The 26,963-nt window shown below is 47.1% G+C and overlaps 1 protein-coding gene across 1 annotated transcript; it reads left to right on the forward strand.

The window, feature by feature from the left end:
- Positions 1 to 5,562: 5,562 nt before the first annotated feature.
- Positions 5,563 to 26,963, forward strand: FKBP1A (FKBP prolyl isomerase 1A). Its single transcript, XM_072943956.1, has 5 exons — positions 5,563 to 5,748; positions 5,847 to 5,894; positions 20,203 to 20,315; positions 23,814 to 23,978; positions 25,871 to 26,963. The coding sequence occupies exons 1-4, from the start codon at positions 5,712 to 5,714 to the stop codon at positions 23,940 to 23,942; spliced, it is 327 nt and encodes a 108-aa protein (XP_072800057.1). The 5' UTR covers positions 5,563 to 5,711; the 3' UTR covers positions 23,943 to 23,978; positions 25,871 to 26,963.

The following is a 26,963-nucleotide window of genomic DNA, read 5'->3' on the forward strand; positions in this document are numbered from 1 at the left end:
GAAAGAAAGAAAAGAAAAGTAAAGTAAAGTAAAAGAAAATGGATGTTCTCCAAGATACCTGATATGTCATTTCCAAAAATACGGCTCACCATGTGCCCGGCACTGTTTAAGCACTTCATAAATATGAACCCATGATCCTCACACCAAGCCCATTAGGGAGAGAAGAGAAACATGGTGTAAGTTTCTTGCCCAAGGTCATGCAGTCAGTAGGTGGAGGAGGCAGGATTTAAACATGAGGACCTGGTTCCATTTTCTCTCCCTCCCTTGGAATGTGTAGTTTGCTTCTGTAGGGGGGCAAAACTTTACCTACCCATCGTAGATTTTCATCTGGGACTCTTACAAAAAGATATTAACAAGAGAAAACAGTTTATTAATACATGCAGCACACATCACGGGGAGAATCCTAACGAAAAGTAATTAAAAACCGCAGCTTAAAATTCCAGCATGTATAGCATCTTCAACAAAGAACAATAAAGTTATAGACAAATGACAGAACAAAGGAAGGCAGTTTAAGCTTCCAAGATGGCAGATTGTGGGAAGGTAAATACATGGAAGGAAACAAATGGAATAAGGTTTGTTTGTAGATTCCTCTGCTGTCATCTTTTGTCTTCAGCTTAAGATAATTTTATGTCAAAGAGGTATATTTTGGGATGACATACTCTGGTTTCCATCGCTTCTGTCTATATAGAATATAAATGGATATAAATACGTATTTGCCTGTTTCTGTGTAGATCCCACACACACACTCCGGAAAGATACACAAAACAGCAATTGTGGCTGTAAGGAGAAGGGGCACCTGAGTGGCTGAGGGACAGAGTAGGAGAAGGACTTATGTTACACTGTCTTTTTTTTTTAATTTTAGAATTTTGAACCATACACCTTTCATATCTATTAAATATCATGCTGGCTGGGAGAAGGAAATAAATTGGTAAAACACACTGTGGATGGGAGAGTAAATTGTTAGGATTATCCTGGAAAACAAATTCTCCTAGGTGTATACCCAAGAGAAATGAGCCCATATGTCTAAAAAGGGCATTTCAATAGCCCCAAACTGGAAATATTGACCTGAAACAAATAGACTGCCGGATTTTTCTCCAGCAAAGATAGGTCTATTCAGGATCAGCAGACAACTGCCATTCAGGGTCTGCAACCATGGTGAGCCACGTGCAAGACCCTGCAGAGCAAGGGAAGGAGAACGCTTTTATAGAGGGAGAAAGGAATTTGGGAGGGCTCTAGTAAACTAAGGGCCCGAGGCTTTTCATTGGCTGGTCTCCCAACTCTATTTAACTGAGGTTTTCGTTTATTACTTTTTTTTAAATAGAAATAGCCTAAGTTCCCATTATGATAGAATATATAAATAAATGTGGTATGTTTGTACAGTGGAATACAATGAGCAGTGCAAATGAACCGATGACTGCTACAGGCAAACATTCTGATGAATTTCACAAACATAAAGTTAATCAAAATAATCCAGACACCAAAAGAGCAAATACTATATGATTCTATTTATATAAAACTAATCTGTGGTGTCAGAATCGAGGGTACCCTCAGGGAAAAGAGAAGGAGCCGATGGAGGGGCCCAAGGGGACTTCTTAGGGGTTGTTCGTCTGCTATTTCTTGGTCAGGTGATGGTTTCTTAAGTGTTTTCAGTTTGTGGTGTGTACTTTTGATTTTGCAATTATCTAGATGTATGTTATACATGAACAAATGGCTTTAAAATGAAAGAGAAGCCTGGAGGCATTCGCAATTGTCAGAGTGGGAGATGAGATGCGACAGAACTTGGCCTGGGTGCTGGCAGTGGGGTGGAGAGAAGCGGGCGATTTGAGGGCTTGGGAGAGGGTAGGATTTTCTTGGTTGGTGATGGGGCATCAGAAGCCAGGAGGGTGCCCAACTTCCGGTTTGCCACTTACATTGGTGCCATCTGGAGAGACAGGGAAGCTGGTAGGAGACAGACACCTGTGGGAGTGTGAGGAGAGTGGCTTTTGCAGTGCTGGTGGGATATGCATGGAAGGCGTCATGCAGAGAAATGGCTGGATGGGTCTGGGTTTGGAATATTTGATTTTACAAGGTCCAACTTGGAGCTCAATCCAGGAGGAATCCCACTCACTGGGAACCTACCTGGTCAAGAAAAACACAGCCTTGTCCCTCTGAGCACTGTCTCCGGAGCTCTGGTGGCTTTATGGAACCTGGCAGTTCTAGCTGGCTGGGGACAGGTGCTGCCTTTCTTTTGGTCAGGACTCTGGGGCTGGAGACTCAGGAAGGTCAGTGAATGGGAAGGGGTCGGGTAGATGTCACCCAGGGCCAAAGCCCTTGGCTTTAGGAGAAGTTAGGTCAAGGGCTGAGATAATAACTCAGCTGGCCATTGCCATGTGGTTCCAGTGAGGGCCTCTGGGGCCCATCTGTACCATAATCAAGGGGTAGACACAGGAAACTAATGCTTCACAAAGACATTCAATGTAGTCTCACTACAGAAACTCAAATACGCTCCCTTCTTCAAGAGGTCAGACAATCCCACTACAAGGTATCTATTTCCAAGTGGTCCCCAGATGAAATGCTCGAATCCACAAGCACAACTGCCTGCACCACCTCCTCCACCATCTCTACCATCGTCCACCACCTCCTCCCCAGGCAGTCCTCTCTCACCATCACCTTTACCATCATGTTCAAAGTAACCTGTACCTCTCCTTCCTCCACCTCCTTGTCTACTACCACCACCATCTTCACAACCTCCACCAACATCCTTACTGTCACCACCTGCACCTCCACTACCATCACATCCACCACCTCCTCTTCTACCTGCATCTCCACCATCACCTGTACCACCACCACCATCACCAGCACTGACTCCCACCATCTCCTCATCCCCCTCTTCCTCCATCTCCCTCTCCTCCACCTCTGTGTCCATAATCTTCACCCCTATTTCTTCCAAACCCAAGCTATCTGAGACTGCCCACACTGCACAAGGAAGTTTTTTTTTTTTAAGGAAATATATTAATAGCTATTTTTTTTCTGATTATACCCGATCATTTGAAACATAAAACACAGATAAAAGTACTGTCCCTCCATAATCCAGCATTACTATCCTAGATAATGACAATCTCTCATCTAATGTAGATCCTCCCTGACTTTTTTTCTATGAGATAGCCAGTATCCGCTGAGTGCTTACGTCCTGCTCAAAGCTCTTCTCAGCGTTCAAATGAACATTTTCCACAATAGAATTATAAATTTAATTCTCACAACAACCTGATGAGGTGTGTGCCATTGTTTTCTCTGTTTTACAGATGAAACCAGGACACAGAGATGTGGACTGAGTGGCTCCTCCCCCTCCTCTCCCACCGGGCTCCCCACCCTGGGCTCCCCTGCTGTTGCTCAGATGTGCCCAGCATGCTCCCACCTTCCAGGCCTTTGCACATGCTTTTCTCTCTGCCTGGAACACACTTCTCCAGATCTCTACATGGCCTGTTTGGTCCCCCATACACACACACTGTACTCAGGCCTCTGATCAAATGTCAGCTCCTAGAAGAGGCCTACCCTGGACCCCACCCATTTCAACCAGCTTTGTTTTGCTCCGTAACAATTTTCCCCACCTGCCATATTCAATCATCCATTAATTAAATAATCAAATTAATAACTAGGCTATATATAGAATCAAAGCCAATTTGCAAAGGACCCCTCCCAACTATTTAAAAGATCTTACAGATTTTTAGTAAGTGTCCCTTGTTCTGCACAGCACACATCAGTCCTAGGGTTTAATTCATTGCAGGTCCCTGCAGCATATCAATACCAGTGGCTAAAACGGGAGCTACATCTTTTCTTTCTTTTTCTCAAGCCAGTGAAGAGGTGGTACAATCGTGAGGTCTTTGGTAAATCTCCGTAGAAAAGGGTAAAAAAAAAAATCTTACACCTGCAGATTGTGATGCAGACTGATTCAAAGTGAGGTCTATGTGTTGAACAGATGCTCAATCCAGAGCCATGAGAGAACCACCAGATCACAGAACGAAAGTGAGGCAATCCATATCCTACTGGGATTCAGGGAAAACTGGACCCAGGAACCCTCTGCAGTCTGACTTTCTCTAGATGGTTTGGCGGTGAAGGAGCTGCGGCTGGGGGCCGGTGGTGGCGAGGGTGCTGCTGGGAATCACCCTTTCTAATCTTGCCTCAATAATCATTTTTCCCTTCTTCTATGAAACGGAATCCCTGATTCTTAGTTGGGCACATGACCACCCAGAATAAAGACTATATTTCCCAGCCTCGCACACAGCTACATTTGGCTGTACGACGAGTTGTAGTCAGTAAGGTGAAAGGGGAAGAGATGCAGAGGTGTATGCAACTTCAAGTCATGCACTTAAAGAGAGAGGGATATACCCTCATATTCAACCTTTCCCCTTTTCCACTGGTTGGAATGCAAACATGTTGGAGAGCCACTTGGACCCTGCCTATGAGGGTAGAATCCTAAGGATGGAGAAGGAGAAGTAGAAAGCATGGGTCCCTGGACAGCCCAGGAAACCAAGCCGTCCTACCTGCCTCTAGGCTGTTAAAAGAGAGAGACATCAACTTCTGTCTCTTTTCAGCCACTGTTATTTTTTTTTGTTACAGCCCATATCCTAAACAATATGGAAATTGCCAAAGCAACCACAAGCTTACTGAGATTCTAGGGAAAGGAGACAGAGACGACAGGAAGAGGGTCAAAGAACTTTGAGGTCATGTTTAAAATACCTCAGGAGCACATGTATCAAGATCAGCTTCCCTCAGGTCCTCCACTGTATCACAGTGCTTCCTCTGCATATTCCTTCTGTCTCACCTACCCTAGCACACACATCTGGTCAACTCCTTCAGACCTTGGCTAAACCTGACTTCAGGGAACCATATTACCACACTCCAGGCTGTTAGGCATCTTTATTAAATGTCCCTCATAGCGTAATGCCAGGTACTGCTCTCACAGTACTTACAGATTTGAAACTTCACATTTATCTGTGTGGTTATTCAATGGTCTCTCCCTCATAAAACTGTAATTTCTGTGACTTAACATAGGAACTGAGTCTGTCCCTTTATTGCTGTTTCCCCAGCACCTAACTCAGCGTATGGCATATGGCAGGTGCCCAATAAGAATATATGTATGTAAGCTGTGACTGGATGAATGCATGAATGAATGAATCCGGACAGGAGAGGACAGGCTTCCTGTAGGGCAGTGTAAATGCTACGGCCTCCTCCAACGCAGAAAAGCAGAGCCCAGAATCGTGAACCACCGACTGAATGTTAACATGAACGCACAGATGCGCTGACCTCTCACAACCACCCTTTTTACAGCATGAGTAAGTATGAACTTGTGGTCCCCCGGTCAGTAACTGGCAGATCCCCAATTCTCATTCTCATTTCTCAGATGCGGAAACTGGGTTAGAGACGCCAGCCGGGCTGGGAGCACAGAGAAAGGAAAGGTAGGGGAAACAGGACCGCCCCTCGGAACGGCCGCATCCGGAGGCCTCGGGGCTTCCGGGCTTCCGGTCCCCCTGCCCCGCGGCCTGGGCTCCAGGGACGTGCGCGCCGTGTGGGGCGCGCACGCAGGGCGGGGCGTGCGGGGGCGCGCGCGTGCGCAGGCGTCGAGCGGAGAGACGAGGCAGAGCCGGGGAACCGCCGCCAGGTCCGCTCTCGTTCCACGCCGCCCGCCGCGCAGCCCGCCCGCCCGCCCAGCGTCCGCCGCCGCCGCCGCCGCCATGGGAGTGCAGGTGGAGACCATCTCCCCCGGAGACGGTAAGTAGGCGCGCCCGGCGGCCCCGGAGTGACCCGCCGCCGCGCGCATCCGCTCACCGCGCCCGTCTGTCTGTCTGTCCGTCCGTCTGTCTCCTCAGGGCGCACCTTCCCGAAGCGCGGCCAGACCTGCGTGGTGCACTACACGGGTGAGTCGGGGCCGGGGGGGCGGCCCGGGGGCGGCCGTTGCGGCCTGGGGCAGAGGCCCGGGGCGGGGCGGCGGCGAGGCCCGCATGGCCGGAGGCCGAGGCCTGGGCGGTGGCAGCGCCCCCGAGGGGCAGCCTCGGGCCTGCCGGACCCCGACAGTTTGAGCCGCGCGCTCAAGCCCTGACCGGGGCCCGAACATTATTTCGCACTTCGAAAGCAGTTGTGTGCAAGTGCTGCCGTTCTGCCCACTGCACAGATGGGGAAACTGAAGCTTGGGGAGGCGAAGTCACTTGTCCAAGGTCGCACGCTCAGGAGTGGGCAGAGCCCTGGCCAAGGACCATCCGAGAGAATTTGTACCATTTCTGTGTCCGGATTGACACCCTACTCCCGCCCCACCCTTCGATGGAGATAAGGAGGGCGAGGTAATTCCCAGTCTGTGGGAATTCAGCCTGTTCCGTGGGGAACTCGGGATTCGCCTCTCCCCTCCGTCGCGGGCTGGGAAACGTACCACTTTCTAAGTCATTACTTTGGCCCAGCGTGGCCTTGGAGGAACTAGATCTGCACGATCTTCTTCCTCTTCTTACTTTTGAGCTACCTACAAATCCAAGCCTCGGTGGCAGTGATGGCCCAGGCCGACAGAACTTGTGATTTAGCCCCTAACCCTTCTAGTAGAGGTTTCGCTTATCCCTGTTTTAAAGCTAAGGAAATTGAAGCCCAGTTAAGGTACCTAAATTAAAGGAAGCTAAAAGAAAGCTAAAGGAAATATTAGACCTTCAGCCAGAATTCTAACATGACAGTCATATGCCTTGAAACCATCTTTTACTTCATGCCCTTACAAGGTTCTCCTGGGTTGTACTGGGGGAGGGAGGGAGGCTCAGTAGGCGGGGACTTCTTGGCTGTAGTGGGGGGCTGATGATTGGTGTAGCTACAGTTGTTAATATGAATAACTTTCCTCCCCCTTCTCCTTCCCTTTTTTCCCTCTTCCCACCCTTTCCCATGTTCCTCCTCCTCTTTCCTCTGTTTCTTCTCCTTCCCTCCGTTTTCCTCCTCCTCCTCCTGGGGAGTAGGCTGTAGGCAGTTCTGACCCTTCTACCCAGGGATTCGCTCTACCTTTCTCTCCCAGATCATCAGGGGAACCCCCTGTTGAGGGAAATGACTTTGGGAAGGAAAAAAGGCAACTAACAGCCCCCGCTCCATGTGTCCTTTTATTTCTCTGGCTTTTTTATTTCTCTGGACCTTCTCCATGGGTAGAAAAGGAGGCAGAGGGTGGAGGGGGTTAGAGACTACAGCCTCTGAAAAGGCTACCAAAGAAGGAAGTATTGAAACCTACCTTTGTACCACGGATCTTTGCCACCAGTCTCTCGTGCCTGCAAACGAAACTGGAAAGTGATTTTGATGTTTTAAATGGCTATCTTTGTAGACCACGGTCGGCACCTGAGCCTAGGAGTTCTAGGGAAGGAAAACTTGTGACGTTTGGTTGTTTTTGATCTGTGAGATGAGAAGAATAACCAGTGCTGGGGTGGGTGGGCAGTTCAGCTCCCACAGCCACCCGGGGCAGAGACTGACTCAGAGAGGTGATGAGGTGACTTCTGTCCCCCTCTTGCCCCCAGTTTGTAAGTAGCCACACTAGGATAATTTGCTACAGCTGTCCCACTACCAAGTCTGTGCCCCTTGTCCTTGGCTCCCCCAGCTTCTGGTGCTGATGGCAGAACTGGACACCAGCATGTAGGTAGAACCGAATTTCACCGTGCCTCTTGGTTGAAATGTCCCCATACAGCATGTCTGGAGCCTTCTCCTAAGAGAACAGATGGTCGTGGGACCCAGAACACCATCAGGGCTCCCAGTGCCTCTTCTCCATGTTCGTGTTTTCCTCAAGGGTGGCACCGACCCACACGTTCCCAGAACAGCAGCAGGACCCTGGCATGCATTAGGACAAAAGCTTTCCTTTTTATTTCATTTTTGATACGCCCTACAAAGACACCCTGGTGAGAAGCCAGCTCTGCTTCATTGGGCAGGTGGCTTTATTACCACAGGTCTTTGCCACCAGCCTCCCAGGAAGAACCTGTTTGAGACCTGTGGGGGCGTGAGAGAAATGGGTAGGTGCTATGAGATTTCATCTGTAGCAGTTAAGGCTTTTAAGCCACTGGGAACAGAATTCATCTCTTCTCAACATGATGAAGAGATGGGGAGTTTTATAAAAATCTGCGGGTCTTCCAGGCAGGAAGCCCAGTGGACCTCGGGAAGGGAGAAGAAAGTCTCATCATGCCCCTAGTTTTAATCTCTCTTTCTCTCTCCCTGGCTGCCTCAGTAGTCTCTCATACAGCTTTCTGTCTTTCTGTTTCTCCCAAGTGGTGGATGGTGGAAGTCCCTGTGTGCCCACCCACCCTCCTTCCACCCCCACACCCGGTTTCTCTGTCTTCTTTTGCGTAGCTAGCTCAGATTGCTTGGCTTCCATGGTTACAGTTCCTAGGGAGAATCTGATTGACCCAGGTTCAGTTCGGTTGAACACTCTTGATCCAGTCTGCTCTGGCCAGGTGTCTGCTACTGCTGATTGGGAAGCATGTTCAGAGAAACAGCAGTGGAAGTAAGGAAGCTGGAGTCCCATCTTCATTGGGTAGCACAGACTGACTTTGGCCACATAGGTGTTTTAAATACTCCTAGCAGCTGCCAGTAGTAGCCTGGATGCCCCTCTCAGGGCTCCCTCTGGTGCCTTCCGTGGCCTCGAGCAGAGCATAGCATGAGCATGGCATCATAGAATGGCCTGTGCCACCTCTTTGTGGTGCCACAAAGGGTAGAAGGGAAAATGAAAACTTTACTGTCCCCAGCCAGGCACCCCCTAGCAGCATGCCAGGCATTGAGGTGGGAGGGAGGAGGTGGAAGAGTGGCCTGCCAAGTATGTGCCTTGAGGATCAAGTGGATTCTCACGGCTGCCTCCTTGCCTCCAGCAGCTTCATCATCTGTATCGTAGAGCTTGTGCTGACACACAGCTAGGCTTGTGTCCCTTTCACTCACATCAGAAAGCCATGTGCCTGCCATTGTCAGAGCCACCTCAAGTGGACTGAGGAATTCTTTTTTCAGTTGACATCTTGTCCTTGGGATTGGGTTTAAGTTGTCCATAGCCTGGCTTCTGACTGAGAAAAACCAAGGCTCCCTGAGCCTTTCCTCCTCAGGAGCTCCACTTGGAGGGACACTGAGGCTCCCAGGGCAGGTGTAGCCACTTTGTGGCAACCACCTCCCCTTCCCCCCGCCACCCCTTGCTTTTCTTTAGCTTCTGTCTCCCCCCTCCTCTCTGCTGTTTTCCACCCACTCCCCTGCTGGGTGTTTCTTGGCTGATGATCTGCTGTCTGGAGGAAGACTCTCCCCCAGCAGAGACTGCTCAGATGGCTTCCCCGATGTGCTGTGTGGGCAGGGCCACAGCAGGGCCCTTTCCTTCTACAGTAGGTATTTACTGAGTGACAGCAGCCAGTCAGGCATTGGAGACCTGGCCAGTGAACTGGGCAAAGACCTGATCTGGTGGAGAGGAGACTGACAGCGCAGAGGTGTGACACGTCAGGTGGTGAGAAGCTCCGTGGAGAGGCTGACACAGAGTGAGGGCCTGGGAAGGGGGTTTGCTGCTTCCCTTGGAAACGGCCTCTGACAAAATGACATTTTAATATTTACCCGAAGGACGTTGGTGAGTGAGTGGCGTGGCTGTCTGGGGAAAGAGTGTTCCAGGCACAGGGAGGAGCAGTGCAGAGGCCCTGAGGCTGGCGCATGCTTGGTGTATTGGAGGGGCAGTGAGGAGACCGGTGTGGCCGGAGTGGACTGTGTGAGGGGGAAGACGATAGGAGATGAGGTGATGGTGGGACCTCATTGGTTGTTGTAAGAACGTTGGCTTTCTCTCGGAGTAGTGGGAACCTTTAGAGGGTCATGAGCTGACTTGGATTATTACAGGACCCCTCCCTTCTGCCTACTGTGTGGACACTGGGCTGCTGTGGCAGGTGCAGAAGCAGGGCCCTGGTTGTATCCGGGATGTGCAGAGCATGCCAAGGGCAGGTGGGCAGAGGTGGTACCAGGCGGACAGTGATCCCCAAGGAGGATGTGGGGCCTTTGCTGGTTCAGATCTTGCTTCTGCCATGTAACATGTTAATGGCAGCTTGGGCAGAGTGAACCATTTTTCTCAGCTTCTGTGTGCGCCAGTGAAATGGGAGTCATGATGCCTGCTGTGAGGAGGTGCTGGGGGCACGCACGTTCTGGGAGGGGCGGCAGCAGCAGTGATGCTCTTACTGCACATACTGTGTCCCCGGCGCTGGGTGATGCATCATCCTGGTCTGTCCTCGAGCCGGCACCACCTGCGCTGTCTAGAGTGGGAGAAAGGTAGAGTCCTGGACTCAGCACTCCAGCTTCTGGCGTGGCCCAGACCTACACCCAGCTTAGTGTTGGCAGAGTTGGATGGGCCAAACCTCATCCCCCTCCCGTTTCACAGGTGGGGAAATAAGTCATTACAAAAAAGGGATGAGTATGAGTGAGGATTCATCTAAACCAAGCCTGCACGTTTCCTACACAGTATCGGCTAAGAAGGCTGCAGCTGTTCTCTTCAGTTTGGGGACCAAGGGAGGTTTTTAGCATTTGTCGTGGTTTCTTGGTGGGTGTGAGCGGGGCAGGGTTTGGCTACAGCAGCCGGGCCGTGGGAGCCGGTTACGGTGTCAGTCTTTTTCTCCTCCAGTTTCCTTCACGTAATTGGATGTTAACATTTTGAAAATGGGCCTTGCTGTGAAAACATTATTTTCCTTCCTCCGGGATTGTGATTCCCCAAGTACAGACTCAGGCACGGGCCGCGCTCTCTTCTTCCGCAGGTGAGAGCAGAAGGCTTGTTCGTCTGAAATGAACAGAGACCTCACAGCATTCTTGGTCTGTGTGCAGCTCTTATTTGTTAAGTTTTCAGACATAGAGAAAAATCAAAATAGAGTAATAAATACCCCTGTGCCCACCACCCAGATTCCACGATGGTTGACATTTTGTTGTATATGCCATTTTTGTCTACTTTGTTCATACTGAAGAGTTCAGTGAGTCCTTGCGTTTCTTCCCTCCGGCCCCTTTCACTTTGGCCAAATAAATTCCAGCAGAACAGAAAGTGGAAAGAGGAAAAGGAGAGAGAACAGGAAATAATCACGTCCTGGGTGCTGCCCTCTGTGCTCTTGTCGCCTTTACTTTTCCCCTCACAGGAGCTCAGACCTCCATGGCCTGCATTCAGTTCCACAGACTCACCAAGCTTTCCCCACAGGAAGGTCGCTGCCCCTCTGCGTAGGTGCCACCACACTGCCCTCAGTCCCCACCACAAGGCAGGTTCTTACTGCAGCTTAAATGACGCCCCTTCACTGAGTCTCCCCAACCCTTGGCTAAAGTGGTCCTTCACACAGGCGTACACACTCACGCCTCTGTCTCCAGCAGGGCGCCCTTCCTCTCAGCCTTCCTCACAGTCAGACAGTATAGACTGCAGGCTCCAGGAGGCCAGACCCACACTGGTGGTGTTATGCAGGCCCTCCCCATCAGTGCCTGGCCTGGGGTAGGTACTCAGTGACTGTTTTGAGTGGTCAGTTAGGACCTGGCATTAGACTCTAGCTGGAGTGTGGGAAGCCCACATTCCTGTTGTGATTGGTATGATTCTTGTATTTCCTTTAAATTAGAATAAAAAAGAATATTTACAATATTTTGGGTTTTGCCCAGTCCCTGTGGATTAATATAACTGACCAGTTCTTCCTCTCACTCACTACGTACTGGTGAGCACACCAAACCTTTTCCTTAGTCTTTCAACAGATGTGTTAGGAGCTGGGGAAAGCCTCAGCCTTGCCCTGGAGGGACCTACTTTGTGGGGAGTGAGTGCCTTCTCTTGTGCTTACTGTTACAAGGAAAGTGCCTTGAGCAGGTCACACCTGGGGCTAGAAGTGCCACATGGTCTTAGATGTGTGTGACTTAGTCTGGGAGGAGGAAGGGACTTACCAAGTGTGTGCAGAGGCTGGGAGAAGGGAAGGGTACCTTTGATTTTTCAACAAGTACTTACTGATTATCTGTTACGTGCAAGGCACTGTTCTGGGTACCAGGAATATAGGAGTGAAGAGGAGAGGCCCTGCCCTCACAGATCTGACATTGTAGTGGAAACGACAGATGATGAATATGATTAATAAGCAAACATATATTGGACATTAGCCAGTAAGTGCTAAGGAGGAAACAGGAGGTGGTTGAGATTTTAGAAAGAACAGTGGAAGGCCTCAGTGAGAAAGTGACATTTGAACAAAGACCTGAAGGAGCTAAAGCAGTGATCCAAGTGACTGTACACGAGCATTTTAATCAGAGGGGACAGCAAGGACAGAGGCCCTGGGGAGGGAGTATCCCTGGTGTGTGTAAACAGAACATATGAGAAAACAGAGTTCTCAGAGTAGGGAAGTGTGAGAGTAACCAGAGATGGAGTGAGAGAGATGGTGATATGGGTGGCAGCTCTTACAGGGCCTTGAAGACCGTTTTAAGGACTTTAGCTTCTATTCTGAGTGAAATGGGGAGCTATGGAAGAATTTTGAACAGAAGAGTCATAGGGTCTGTCTTGTATTTTTAAAGAATGCCTCTCTGGCTGCCATGTTGAGTTTAAGCTGTGGGAGAGCAGTGCAGAAGCATGGAGATCAGAGGGAGAATTACTGAAATAATCTGGAGCCAGTCTCCAGAATCCATGCCTTTAACCATTGCACCCGACAGCCTACTGCCTCTATTTCTGGAAGACAGAAAAAAAGAAAAGAAAGCTAAAGATCATGTGCATTTCTCCCAGTTTCAGATAGCCCCTGTTACTGTGTTTCCTTCTGTGCATCTCCCCATACCGCCATGAGACACAGTGTGGCAGCCCCTTGTATTGTGAGAAAGTAGAAATGGAAGGCACGCCCACAAGGACTTGCATTCTGTCTGTATCCTGTGATCCTGCATGTTCTTCCCATCATGGGCCCTCCTTTGGAAATACACTTTTCATCATAGAACCTGAAGGAATTTAGCCAAAGGTTAGAAGCATTTTCAGATAATAGATGGGAAACGTTCTTGCACTTTGTGTGATGGAGAGGGAGAAGCTGATTCTCTCTGAGTCGGCACTCGACTTTTGATCATAGCACGTGCATGGGGTTCTCAGAACTCCAGTTCAGGAAGGTTGCCCTGAGTTCAACCTCAGAGGCCCGGAAATGGAACCAAGACAGAGGCTTTGAATGACTACTTTTCCACTACCTCGGTGTGTAGAATCTCTCTTCACCCATCATAGTGGATAGTTGATACATTAATCATAAAAGTGACTTGGTTTCTCTAAATATTATATTTCAAATCCAAGCATCTATCATTTACTAAAGGGCCATGTCTTTCTTTTATGATGGCTTTTCTGATGGAATTTCCCATCAAGGTTCTTACAAAAACTAGTTTGGGCTTCTTTTAAAAGTAGAGCAGGATTTGCAAATGTTAACCACTATATATAAAAATGGATTTAAAAAACACAGATTTCTTCTGTATACCGCAGAGAACTATATTCAGTATCTTGTAATAACCTTTAATGAAAAAGAATATGAAAATGAGTGTAAGTATGTATATGCATGTGCTGTACACTCCAAATTGACACATTGTAACTGACTTCTTAAAATAAAAAAAGTAGAGCAGGGACTGTTGTGAGGTCATCTAAGTGCCAAACCTTTCTAGGTTTTTAAGACTTCTTCCTCCAAACATTATTCTCATTCACACATAGTTATTCACTAACAATATTTTTTAGTGACTTGTCTTACTGAGTCTTTCCAAACAGTCAGCTAGGACCACTCTTTTTCTACCCACACTCATATTTAATTACATACTATTTAATTATGTTATCTATATTCAGTAAGTATAACTGACATAAATGGATTTGGGAATAAATATAGAGCTGACTGACCCTTGGAAAGCATAAATCTCACAGGGGAAAGAAGGCATGAGGATGAGCTAGAGACTGGGGCACAAGGAGCTTTCACAGTCTGGGGCTGTGCAGGTGTGGTTTTTGTGAGAGTGTCTGGTGAGACAGTTGAGTGAAAGGTAGTTGAGAGAGCTTCTGTATATAAGAAGGAAGGGGAAAGGAAACAGCTCAGTCTAGGTCAGTACATCCATTTGAAGTGTTCCAAGTGGCTTCAAAATGCAAATCTGGGGAAAAAATGGCGATTTTTCAGTTTGGTTCCCCTGCCTCCATTCAGTCATTGTACTTTTTGTACGTAAGAAACTACCTGATACTGAGTTAAAAGTAGAAATCCTTTCTCCCTCTCCCAACTGTAAGTGTTAAGAACTTTATATAGTTTTGAAGGTTTGGAGTTTGGGATGTTCTGTTTTGTTGTCATTGTTTGATATAGGTTTGGATTTTTTCATTTTTAGCCTTAAAACTTTCCATATTTGGGGCCCTATAAAATGCTGCTTGTGAAAACCACCTGCAAAGATTCATCAGCTCTTGAAAACCACACTGTGAGTCACGCTCCAGCTGCAACAAGTGCTGAAGCTGTGGCTCTACAGGTGCCTTCCTCAGGCATCTTCCCGTATCCAGTAGAGGGTGTAGGGGGAATGGGTGTGCTGGCAGTGGAACCGTTTCTGTTGGATTATAAGTGAAATAACCCAGTGGTGCTCCTGAATCTCCAAATGCTGGCCTTGGGTCTTAACCACTGCTTCTGTGACACGAGCCAGGCATCAGGGACACAGTCCAAGGGTCCTTTGCACAGCAGCTGCTGGCCAAGTCTGCCTCTTTAGGTTCCTTCTGGGGTGGGGGTGGGGGGATATGATCTGGAGACTCTTCCCCACACGCTCTTTCTCGCTGTCTTTAAGCCCTCCTGCTCCCTCTCCAGGGATTTGAATTTGCTTCTTCCCTTCTTCCCCCAAACAACAGCTAAACAGTTTGGGAGGAGACTCAAGCGAAGGTGACATCAACTGCTTTGCTGCCAGAGGCTCAAGCAGCCATAGCTTTTGCTTCTTTCTTGGTCTTTTGCTTTTAACTGGGGACCTCCAAATTTTTACATTTTCCTCACTGATTAGTAATTTAAAAGTGCCAAAAGTAAAAAATTCCGGGATTAAACCTCAGGTTCTTCCTACCATATAGGGAAGAGGTCCAAATATGGAAGCCTCATGCTTGTCCTCCTCGTTCTTAAAAAACATGCAAATGAAGCAAATCGAAAAGTGCTCATGAGTGCCAGTGTGGCAAGTGCCCGGTCTGAGCCGAGTGCCACAGGGACATGGAACTCCGAGTCCAGGTCTGTGACCTCGAGCTGTATTCAGTCAGGAGAGACAAGAATTAGTTCTCAAAATTGAGAATAAGTAACCATCGGAGGTCATGAGGTACAGATTTGTGTGTAATCAGAAATGAAGTCAGTCAGTTCTGCACATAGAAGGTTGTGCTGGTGATCCAGGTTTTTGCTAAGAGTAGCGTTTGGAGCTTAAAGAGTGTCAGCTGTCGTGTCTGAACTGTAACCTCAGTTGCCTTCCCTCAGCAGAGCGTGCTTTCTCTAGGAAATTACGGCGCTAACTTGGCAGGTGGTGTCAGTGTTCAAGGGCTCCAGGTCCTGGCACGGAGATGTTCAGAGTTAAAACCAGAGCAGCTGCTGAGACTTGACCTGCTGCCTGCTTTACCTGCTCCTTCCCCAGACAGGAAGCAGCTGCCATCCAGCGCCAGGTCGGGTGTAGGACGTAAACATATGTAGGATTTCAGTAAATCTCACTTTTTCCCCTCCCCCTCCCTTTGAAATAAAGTTTTATAGAGGCATAATGGACTTCCGGACTTCTGATAAACTGTACAGTTTCATAAGTTTTGATACATTTCTTTGTTACTCTCTGAAACATCTCCCTTCTTCCCATCCCCAACAAAGGCTGATATGCTTTTCTTTCAGCATAGGTTAGTTTGCATTTTCTAACGTTTTGTATAAATGGAATCATACAAAGTATATTGTTTTGTCTGGCATCTTTCACTCAGTATAATTATTCAGAGATTATGTTGTTCCATGTCAATAGTTCATTCGTTTTTATTGCTGAATAATTTTTCTACTGTATGGATGGATATACTTGGTTATCCATTCACCATTTGGCAGATGTTTGGGTTGTGCCAGTTATTGGCTATTAACTATTACAAGTAAGTCACTGTGAATATAAGTCTTGTTGTACAGCCATAAGCTGTCATTTCTCAAATTTCCAGGAGTAGATCGCTGGATCAAATAGGAGGTGTGTGTTAAAACTGTCAAGCTATTTTCCAAAGTGATTGTTCTGTTTTATATTCCAACCAAAACGTGTATGAGAATTCCAGTTCCTCCACATCCTCACCAACACGTAATACGATCTTTTTAGTTGTACTCATTTTAATCAGTAGTAGTTTTGTCTCCTAGTGGTTTTAATGTGCATTTTTGTAATGCTGATAATAGATCCAAGTTTTTACTTTATTTTTTTTACTTTTGCTTGTAGGTGTCCAGTCCCAGCCCAGTCAACCTCAGGCATTGTACTTTTCATCTCCAGAAATTTGATTTGAATCCTACTGTCTTTCTTTACTAAGTGTAAGTTCTAGAGTGATGTGTCATGTGTCAGTTCTAGGTTGATTTCAGTTGATTGATTAGTCGCATTGTAGGTCATGTTTTCCTGCCTCGTTGGATGCTTGGTAATCTTTGAACACAAGACATGGTGAATTTTACCATTTGGGATGCTGGATATCTTTATTACTATAAATCTTCGTGAGCTTTGTACTGGGAAGCACTGAAGTTACTTGGAAACAGGTTGATCCTTTTGGGTCGTGCTTTTATGATTTGTTCGGTGGGGCTGGAGTGCTCCGTTTGGGCCTGGATATTCCTCACTGCTGAGGCGAGATCTTCCTGGGTATCCTGCCCAGTGCCTCATAAACCATGACTTTCTTTAGTCTGGCTGATGAAAATCAGGCACTGATTCCAGCCCTATATGAGCTCTGAGCACTGTTCCTTCTAAACCTTATGGATGGTTCTTTTCCTGGCCTTGAGTAGTTTCCTCAAATACGTGCATTGATTACTGAATACTCAAGGGGACCCTCTCTATCTCTGGGAATCTTCTCTATAGCTCTCTTCCCCCTGGTATGTGCCCTGTGGACTTGAGTTCCAGCCAAGTTCCTTTCCTTCGAAACTCCCAAGGACGTAAGCTGGGGCAGTCATAGGACTCACCTTATTAGTTTCCTGTCTCTCAGCAGTCAGTTTTCCATTACAGTGTCCAGTGTCTTAATTGTTTTAGCTATTGTCTAGGTTGTTTCTCTTTCTCTTTTGTTCTCACTCTCTGTCTGTCTCTGTCTCTCTCTCTCCCTCTTTTTTTTTTTTTTTTTTTTTTGGTTTGTTTGTGTGGTGCTTTTTTGTTTTTATTTTTGGTTGTTTAGGTAGGAGGGTAAATCTGATCCCTTTTCCTCCATCTTGGCCAAAACTGCCTGTTATAATGCCACAGCTTCTCTTATGTCCTGCATTCAACACTGACCAGCCTAATTCCCACTTGAGAAAACATGATATCATGCGCATTCATTCCTGCATCTTAATGGACACTGCTTCCCCTCTAACATCATCTCCTCTCCCTGCCTGTGACAGTTGTGTGACATCCTGCTCAGATCTTGGGATATCATTTACTCTTTGGACTTAGATTATAGGAAATCCCCACCTCACATCTAATGAACCCCACCGTTATCAACACCACCCAACCTTCTGTGTGAAGATGTCTCCTCAGAGAAAGTAGCTGAGACTGACAGATGGTGACTGTGCTCTGAAGTTCTGGAGTGAGGCTTAAGTCCTCTTCTAAGGGATAACGGCTCATCTGAAATAGGGTAGGAGAATAAGGATCCTTGGCAAAGCTCCTGCTTAAAGCCCCTTTACTTTGAAATCCTGTTTCTTGGCTTTTATGGTTTCTTTTATGCCCCTCAGTGTCCCAGAAAAGCTTAAGGGAGCTGGGGTTAGACATCTTCCCAAACCCAGTCTCTGCACTGAAGACCATCCATTTCTCCAGTCTGGTTCAGCAGCTGGTAGAGCCTGAGTCTTACCTTGTGCTGCAGGCTTGGTACCAGTCAGGCAGTTGAAGCATCTCACCTTCAGGCAAAGCAGGATGGATGCATATAACATCCAGAAGTTGCTTAGCAATGCATTTGATCAGGAATAAATGGAAAGTATAGGGATTCTGTCTCAGTACCCAGTGGTTTTTGTTGCAATCAAAATATGATCTTGCTCTGATTGGAGGCATGTTCAGATTTGACAGGAAATAGTATAATTCTTTTGTAGGTATACTGTATTTCTGTTAACTATGAGTTGCAACTCATTAGTGTATCATGAAATAAACCTAGGGGTCACAATCAGCGTTCTTTTTAAAAATGAGAAGTGCATCTGACATAGTAACTATTACATGTAAATTTTGTTTTGTTTATACAGATTTATGTGTAGACTGGGTCCTGACATAACTGGTTTGTTGTCACAATCGGTGATAGCTCTTAGTGAGATATGGGTTGTTGAGTTCCATTTCTTTGTTAACTTCTCTCATGGCAACACTACAATGGGATGTGCTAAGTAAATGTCAAAAGATTTTCCTTATTCCATTTGTTATTTCAGCTGCAAGTAACTGAAAATTTGAGTTAAGGCAAAACAGACTTTTAATCACCTCAGAATGCAAGTCTTAAGGGAGGTAGTTTGAGGCTGGTTCGGAGCAAAGGAACTACTACTCTGAGGTTCCTGACTGACCTCTTGGTTACAAGGTGGCTGCCATGGCTCCAGACATCACATACTTACAAAACAGCATTCAACAGGAAGGGAGGGCAAGAGCTTTCTTCTTGGGTGTGTTTACCAGTGACGCAGGTCTTTCCTGGAAGATTCCAGTAGACTTTACAACTGGTCCAAGGGCCCAAACTGGGCTGTGTGCCCACCCCACGCCAACACTGACAGAGGAGAAAGGCTTACATTGATTCTAGTTCGTCTCCTGGGTTAGGCTGTTGCTGCTTCTGGAAAGTTGATACTCAGTTAGAAAGGGAGGTTGGGGGTGCTGGGTCTGGATTTTCCAAGGGTCTGGAATGTTCCATAGCCTGGGTTTCAGGTGCTCCTCTGGACAGTTTTTCTCTGTGGGTTTTGTCCAGCCAGCCCTTGCAGATAATTAGGGCTTAGAGGGGACCCCCTAACATCCTTGGCTTATTTCCAGGGGACTTCCTCACCTAGTGACTTGTCCATCGTGGCTGCTCAGGAAGCCCCTGGGCTCTACTCAGGATCTACTCTAAAGAGCGCAGACCAGGAAGAGGCTATTTGTGGTTTTCAGTCTCCTTCAGAGTTCGCAGTCCCCGCTGAGCTAAATAAAGCCATTTGCTAGAGCCAGGCCCCACTACCCACTGGCTCTGACCTTGGGCGGGTTACTGAGCCTTGGAATTGTGTTCCTTATTTCTGTCACAAGCAGTGTCTGGCAGGTGGATGGAAAGGCTCCTACCTGGCCAGAGAAGGGATTATGCAATTCCAGCTATTTGTTGCCTGCTCTCACCATTAATGCTGAGTTCAGTTGGGTTGGGTCCAGTGTATGAAGTAGAGCTTGAAATGGGCTGAAGGGAGTGTCTGCAGTCAGTGTTGCGGAGAGTGGAGACCTGGTCTTCTCCCAGTTACTCATTTATAGGAAACTATTCAAGTCCTACCTTTTTCGTTTCTTTCATCAGGTAGTGACTGTGTTCTGGTGAAGAGGTGAGCTGTGTGTGTCCCCAGCTCGTTAGTTCTGGGGAGCCAGTGCCTGGCTCTGCACTGACTTGGCAGAGGTGGAGCCCCATCCTCCTGTCTCCCTCTCAGTCCTCAGCCTCAGGCTTCAGGCAGTGTCCACATCTACCCTGCCCCAGGACATCTGTCTCCCTTCCTGCTCTGTTAGGACAGCAGTTCCTGTCCCACATCACCTCCCCCCCCCCCGCCTACTCCCCATTTCCTATTTTGTCAAAATACAAGAAGTCTGGTGGCTGTGATAAAGCTCTCAGTTGACTTCTGCTTCCCCATCCCACCAACCAGTGTTGCCGTTGTTTAGGTTGGGGTTTCCCTCCCCCTCTAAAACCATACAAACACAGCAGAATCCTGTGCTGTCTTACTGCTTGGAGTTGGGGAAGAGCATTCCGGATCTGGAGTAGAGGGACTGTCCCAGCTCCTCAGAGGCCTACTGAGGACACAGGGAATCCTCCCTGGACGCTGCAGTTCCTCCTCAGGCCTGGGACATCCTGCCAGGCCCTCCAGTGCTACCCTCCGGGCCCGGCACCCTGCCACTGGCTCTGACTTGCCTCATGTCATTACTCCTCATTGCTCATGTTACAACTGCCCTTTTCCACAGGGATGCTTGAAGACGGAAAGAAATTCGATTCCTCCCGGGACAGAAACAAGCCCTTTAAATTTATGCTAGGCAAGCAGGAGGTGATCCGAGGCTGGGAAGAAGGGGTTGCCCAGGTATGCTGTCGTTTGTTTTGTTTTGTTTCCTAGTGTCTACCTTTTAAATTATATTTATGGGTAGTACATTCATATGGTTCAGAAGTCCGAGGTATAAGTGAAAAACTTCACTCCCAGCACCCCCATCCAGGTAACTCCTTTTATTATTGTCTTGTAGAGTTTCTTTAAGTTGCCTTTTTTTTCTTTTAGACACACACACATTGTTTGGCACTTTGCTTTTTCACTTAATCCATCTCTGATACTTTATATACCAGGACATAAAAAAGGAGGAAGCTCTCCTCCTCACAGAGCTTCGTAGTGTGGGCACTCCTCAGAGACATCGCAGGTTCGCTGCCAGACCACCAAATTTTTCGGTTTCCCAGTTACCAAAGTTATGTTTACAGTGTACTGTAGTCTATTAAGTGTGCAATAGCATTATGTCTAAAAAACAATGTACAGTTTACCCTTGAACAATGCGAGGATGGGGTGCCAACTCCCGCCTCAACCAGTTGAAAATCCATGTCTAACTTTATAATCGGCCCTCCACGTCTGCAACTCCTCATCAGAGGATTCAACTGCAGATGATGTAGTGTTTACTATTGAAAAATATTCATGTATAAGTGGACCCATATAGTTCAAACCTGTGTACATACCTTAATTAAAAAATACTTTATTGCTGAAAAATGCTAACCGTCATCTGAGCCTTCAGTGAGTCATAATCTTTTTGCAGCAGTAACATCAAAGATCGCAGATCACCATACAAATACAATAATAATGAAAAAGTATTGAAATATCGTGAGAATTACCAAAATGTGACCCAGAGACATGAAGGAGCAAATGTTGTAGAAAAGTGGTGCCAATAGACTTACTTGACACAGAGTCGCCACAGACCTTCAACTTGTAAAAAACACAGTATCTGTAAAGCATAGTGAAATGAGGTATGCCTGTATTCCCTTGGGAGTACTGTAATTTGTCGATGGCCATTTGGGTCATTTCCAGAATTTGGATCATGTGAACAGTGCTGCAGTGACTGATCTTCTATGGACTTTATTTTACATTTGTGCTGGGATTGCCACAGCTTCTCAGAGGTGGAGTGGGTGGTTCAGTGGCTGTGTGCACTGTATTTTGACGTTTTACCGTATGGGCTTACTTACACTGTGAATTACCACCAGCGGGCTGTGAAGGTAGTGTCTCTTCTCGGCCCCTCCAGCACAGTGTATTGTTAAACTTGGCTTCAGGACAAAGTAACGAATGAAAAATGTTACCTCAGTGTGGTTTTAATTTGGTTGTGTCTTATTATTGACCATGTTGTATGAGACCAGTCCTGAGAGGTCACACTCATGGAGAAAGTAATTTTGTTTGTCTTGAGTCTGTTTCTTCACCTTTCCCCTCCCCATTTGTATCAACAGCTTTTGTTATTTACACAGCCAACACTATGGAATTCCCAGTAGGCAATAGGGGACCCAGGGTTGCCAAATTTCAGTTGGATTTTATCCTTGCATCGAGCCTAGGGACTTTTTTCTTGGCACCAACCAGGTAAAGGAATGTTTATAGTGGCCTAAGACTCAGGGGGCTTTATAATTAAGCCCTGCCATGATGGATAATTAGTCTATTTCCTCTCACCAAAGAGAATTGGAGATTTAAACAATGTGGAGAGAAAGATTTCTGTCTGTCTCTCTCTTTTCCAGAATGCACTAATTTCTTTATAAAATATCACTGGTTTATCTCCAGATAAACTGCTTAACTTTCAGAAACTTTGAGCCATCCCATTCCCAGGTGTCTAGATTTCTGTTCCTGCACAGCAGAGGGTCAACAGTACAGAAAGGAGAGGATCTTTGTGCCTTACTTCCCTTTGGAAACTTCCCCAACTATATCTTTCTGTCCCATCCTGTCCCCACCTCCAACGTCTGGCAGGCTCTTGGGTCTGGAGCCCATCCCCCATCTCTCGTGCCAACTATTGTCCACCCTACGACTCATCTTCTGTGGCTGTTCCAGCACTGGAACAATCATTGTGTTGTATGTTCCAAGAGCCATAGCTGCCACCGAGATAGCGTTATCAGCCTGTTTCACATCCCACGCTTGGTGAGGCACGACGAAATGCTGGGGAGGTGCCCAGGCTCCCCCTGGACCCAGTGTGCTTTGGGCCAGTCACAGCTCTTACCCATGAGAAGTCTGGGTGGTGAGACCTACGCAGAGCATCTTCTTTTACTCCACAGGCTATTTCTTTAGCAAGTAACTTACAAACACTTGTGCCCCCTTTCCTATTCTTTTGATATTGTTTTGGTTTGTTTTATGTTTACAGGTCTGCAGTCCTGCCACATGTACTATTTTGGCAGCTTGCTTTTTTCATCTAACAATATATCTTGGGCATCTTTCAATGTTGGTATATTCAAGGCTTTAAGTACATTTAATCTTTCTGGTGGAACAGTGGTGCTGTGTGTACCTGTGATGCAGATGTGCCTGTGAAACCACTCCTCTTGCAATAAGCATTTGGATTTCTATCAAAAGATTCTGGAAGTGGAATTACTCGGTGAAAGGATATGATTGTTTTGAGTTCTGTCAGGTTAAGCCAATTGCCTTTAAGTGTCCTTACCACCTTGGTCCAACATGTCCTAGTTTCTGAAGGGAGCTGTAGGAAGCAAGCCTGCAGCTTTCTCTTTAGTCACTATCTCTTGGGCTGGGTCAGAGAGCCAGGAATGTACACATGGAAACTTAGAAGACGTAAGTCAAGGATGGATATGCAGCTAAGGACCTGCTCACTGTTCAGAAAATAGATATTTAAACTTTTTTGTATTTTTAATTAGAAAGTGAGAAAAGTACAAGTACATTTTTAAAAGTGAAATATATTTTCCTCCACTCTCTATTCTCTCCATAGAAAAATGCTGGTGATATTTGTGTCCTTCCAAAGATGTTTTCTGTTTATGCAGGCAGGTGCGAATATATATTTTCCTCTTTTTCACACAAATGATAGCATGCTGTACATGCTACTTTGTACCCCAGAAATTTATACTGTCTTAGTTTTTCTATATTTCTGAGTATGAGTATAAATATATAAAGCCCAGAAACCTGCCCCCAAATACTATGTTCTGTGTGTTCTCTTTTAAAGCAATGTTTTTATCAAAGTGCTCCTTTTCTAAGAATGTAGATGCCTCTTAACATGTCCTTTGAGTGACAGGCCACTCAAGGACTAGGTGGTGACACTTCCAGAGTGTTGGCTGTCCAGAGTTAGATCAGTAAGACCTGGGTAGAAAGACCGAGGGCCTGAATATTCCGGGAGTTAAGAGGGTTTTTTATCTGCTGTGTGGCCCCTCAGAGCCAGATGCAGGGCTCATCCAGCCTGACTGCCTACCTCCATGTCCTGCACAGGGGTGCCCAGCACCCAGGCAGCCATGCAGTCACTGAAATGTGTCCTAGTCACATCATCCTGGCCAAGGGACACCCAGGTAAACAGCTCTGCTTCTTAAGGAGACAGTTGGGGAGTGTATCCAGCTCATTCGTTCTTCCTTGCTCTTTTCACAGATGAGCGTGGGTCAGAGAGCCAAGCTGACTATCTCCCCAGACTATGCCTACGGTGTCACTGGGCACCCAGGCATCATCCCACCAAATGCCACTCTCATCTTTGACGTGGAGCTTCTAAAACTGGAATGACAGGAATGGCCTCCTCCCTGAGCTCCCCATTCTTGGGTAAGGAACTCAATGCTGAAGGAGCTTCCTTTAACTACCTTTGCTCCGCCCACGTCATGCCCAGTGTTTGATGGGCATCAGAGAGAACCAGAAACGCCACGGGCTTTTCCCCTTACGTTCTCTTTCTCTTGGCTCCATTCAGTTTCAGTTATTAGTGGATACCTTGGGAAGGAATGGCATATGCTCTCGAAAGAACTCATGGGGTTGGGCACCTGATGGTAGCTGTTTAAATGAAGTATTTTTACATGTAGCTTAGAAACTAAAACTGAGTTGGGAACGGGAAATACAGACCAGATTTTCAATGCCAGCATTTTAGTTCTTTTGAAGTAAGACTGGTGATGACTTTGCTTGCCCTGCCTAGCTTGTGCAGCTCCCTCGTCTGTATAGTCTGTGGTCGCTGCCTGTTAGATGATGTGAGAGAGACATTACCACTTGGGCCACCCACCTTGGGGAGCAAGCCCACGACCCTCAAGGCCAGCAGGCCAGCTTGTTACCGGTGCACTGAAAGGTGAGGCCCAAGGATGTTTTTGAAGTGTAAAGGGTGCTCTCAAATAGTCTAGGAAGGGGTCTTGGGGACCTTAGTCAGCCTTTCTGTGCAACAGATGTGGAGACCGAGACCCAGAGAGAGAAGCCTTACTCAAGGTCACATCCAGGCAGTGGCAAATTAGGACAGAACCCTGTCCTGCTTCCTCTTCTTGGACTTTTTTCCCTTCTCTCATTTCTAGAAAACCAAACACAATGTCCTAATGGCACATAACTTTTCATGCGGGTATTAAAATCATAAAGCACATGAATGCTGTCATCCATTTTCCAAGTGGCCCCAGACATTTGCATTTCCTCCCCTCCTGCCCCTGGAATCAGGACCACAGCCAGGGGCTGGGTGAGAATATTTCGTTTAAAAGCAGTAGCAGTGGCTTCTAGCTGGTTATGGTGTACCTTGTCCTGTTGTGGGCTTCTTTAAATAGAGGGGCCTTTGTTGTTTCCACTCAGTGGTTCGAGTCCTAAACACCTGGGTCGTACAGGCCTGGTCAGGTTTAATCAGTCTGGCTTCTCCACCTGTCATTCTTACCAGGCGGGAACCTGGCACTTTACGAGCCTCTCCTTGCCCAGAGGTCCACACCTAGTCCAGACCCTGTCTCCTGTTCTTTGAGAGCTGAGTCCATAAATGTACTTGAGGGAGTCTTAGAGTTACTCTGATTTGGGAATAGACTTTCTGTAAATCTGGTGGGACAGAGGGAGGGAGAGGAGGAGAGAGAGGGCTGAAGGGGCATGAGTCACTCTGGCCTAAGCCTCCCTATGCACTGCCAAGGAGCAGCTCAGAGCTTCTTGTAGGGGTCTTGAAGGAAAATCCAAGGGCAAACCCAGAGAGTCACAGGTGTGAGGGAGTGAATGAAGACTGCAGACAATTTCTAAATCTGTTTGACCTGAGGAGCAGCAGCTTAGGGCTGTGCACATTAAAGTCCTTGGAAAGCTTTTAAGACTCTCCTGATGCCCAGGCTGCACCCCAGACCAGTTAACCACAATCACTGGGAATGGAGTCCAAGCATTCAGATTTTTTAAAGCCCCCAGGTGATTCCTGTGTACGGCCAGGTTGGATACCTGTTGATGGGGAACTGTATTGTCAGCCACGTTGCTGGGCTGTGCCCCTCCTGCTGTCCTCAGCAGCATAAATGTAACCTTAGGTTCAAAAAAACACAACCAGTGTAAGCAGGAAGGAGGTTGCTCACCTGGGCCTCCAGCCCTCCCCAGCTGGAGCAGAAGGGGTGAGGTCCACGTCAGACCTCACAGCTGTTGGGGTAGGGACTTGGTGTGGCAGACAGCCTTGTGGCTGCCCTCACTGCACACACAGAGCGTTGAGTTGCTGAAACTCACCGGTTTTCTGTCCCCAACAGATGTGACATGGAGGGATCTGGCGCCTCCAGACGCGCACACGCGAATCCGTACGGAGCTCTTCCTGATGTTCCACTCCACTCCGTGTAAACATCTCCCCTGACTGAATGTGTTCTGTCACCGGCTTTGCTCTTCCCCTCTCCCCGTATGTGTGTTGACCTGAACTATATGCCATAAACCTCAAGTTACTCGTTTTATTTTGTTTTCGTTTTGGGGTGAAGATTGAGTTTCAGTCTTTTGGATCTAGGTTTCCAATTAAGTATTAGTCAAGTATTAACAGCACAAGTAATGGGTTAACTTTAGAATAGGAATTGGTGTGTGGGGGGAGGTGCAAGAATCTTTATTTTATTTTATTTTTTTGGATGAAATTTTTATCTATTATATATTAAACATTCTTGCTGCTGCGCTGCAAAGCCATAGCAGATTTGAGGCGCTTTTGAGGGCCGAATTATTCTCCAAGTTGAGAGATGTCCTTGGGTTGAATTAAAAGCCCTACCCAAAACAGAAGTGGGAAGGGGGAGAGCCTTTGCCTCCACTGCCCCACCCCCACCCTCCCCTTAAACCCTCTGCCTTTTGAAAGCAGATAGTTTTCACTGAGATGTTGGACACTACAGGTATCTGTCCCCGAGCCAGCAGGGACCTCTGAAGCCTTCTTTCATGGCCTGGCTTTTTTTTTCCCCCCATCCTGTGGTTTTTCTAATGGATATTCAGGACTTTTGTAATCTCATAGCTATCCAAGCTCCACTTCCTAAATTTTAAGAACTTTAATCGAAAGTTTAAATTGAAGGTGCTGTTTGTAGACACTTAACACCCATGAAAGCCCAGCCATCATGACAAATCCTTGAGTGTTGTCTTAAGAAAATGATGCTGGTCATCACAGCTTCAGCATCTCCTGTTTTTTGATGCTCTGCTCCCCTGCTGATTTCAGAGTTTCCTGGCTTTTCCTTCCCCCCTCTCACCCCTTTGCTGTCCTGTGTAGTGATACGGTGAGAGAAACTGCTGCCTACACCCCACCCGTACCCCTACCCTTCTGCACTCCATATGAGTTTCAAGTTTTATTATTGCAATAAAAGTGCTTTATGCTGGCTTTTCTCA

The sequence above is a fragment of the Vicugna pacos genome, chromosome 19, assembly GCF_048564905.1.
Source record: "Vicugna pacos chromosome 19, VicPac4, whole genome shotgun sequence".
NCBI lineage: Eukaryota > Metazoa > Chordata > Mammalia > Artiodactyla > Camelidae > Vicugna > Vicugna pacos.

Excerpts from the sequence above, each read along its gene's own strand:
- FKBP1A (XM_072943956.1), top strand. The coding sequence starts at position 5,712 with ATGGGAGTGCAGGTGGAGACCATCTCCCCCGGAGACG. Across the intron at positions 5,749-5,846 it reads GACCATCTCCCCCGGAGACG|GGCGCACCTTCCCGAAGCGC; the intron begins GTAAGTAGGCGC and ends CTGTCTCCTCAG. Across the intron at positions 5,895-20,202 it reads CTGCGTGGTGCACTACACGG|GGATGCTTGAAGACGGAAAG; the intron begins GTGAGTCGGGGC and ends CCTTTTCCACAG.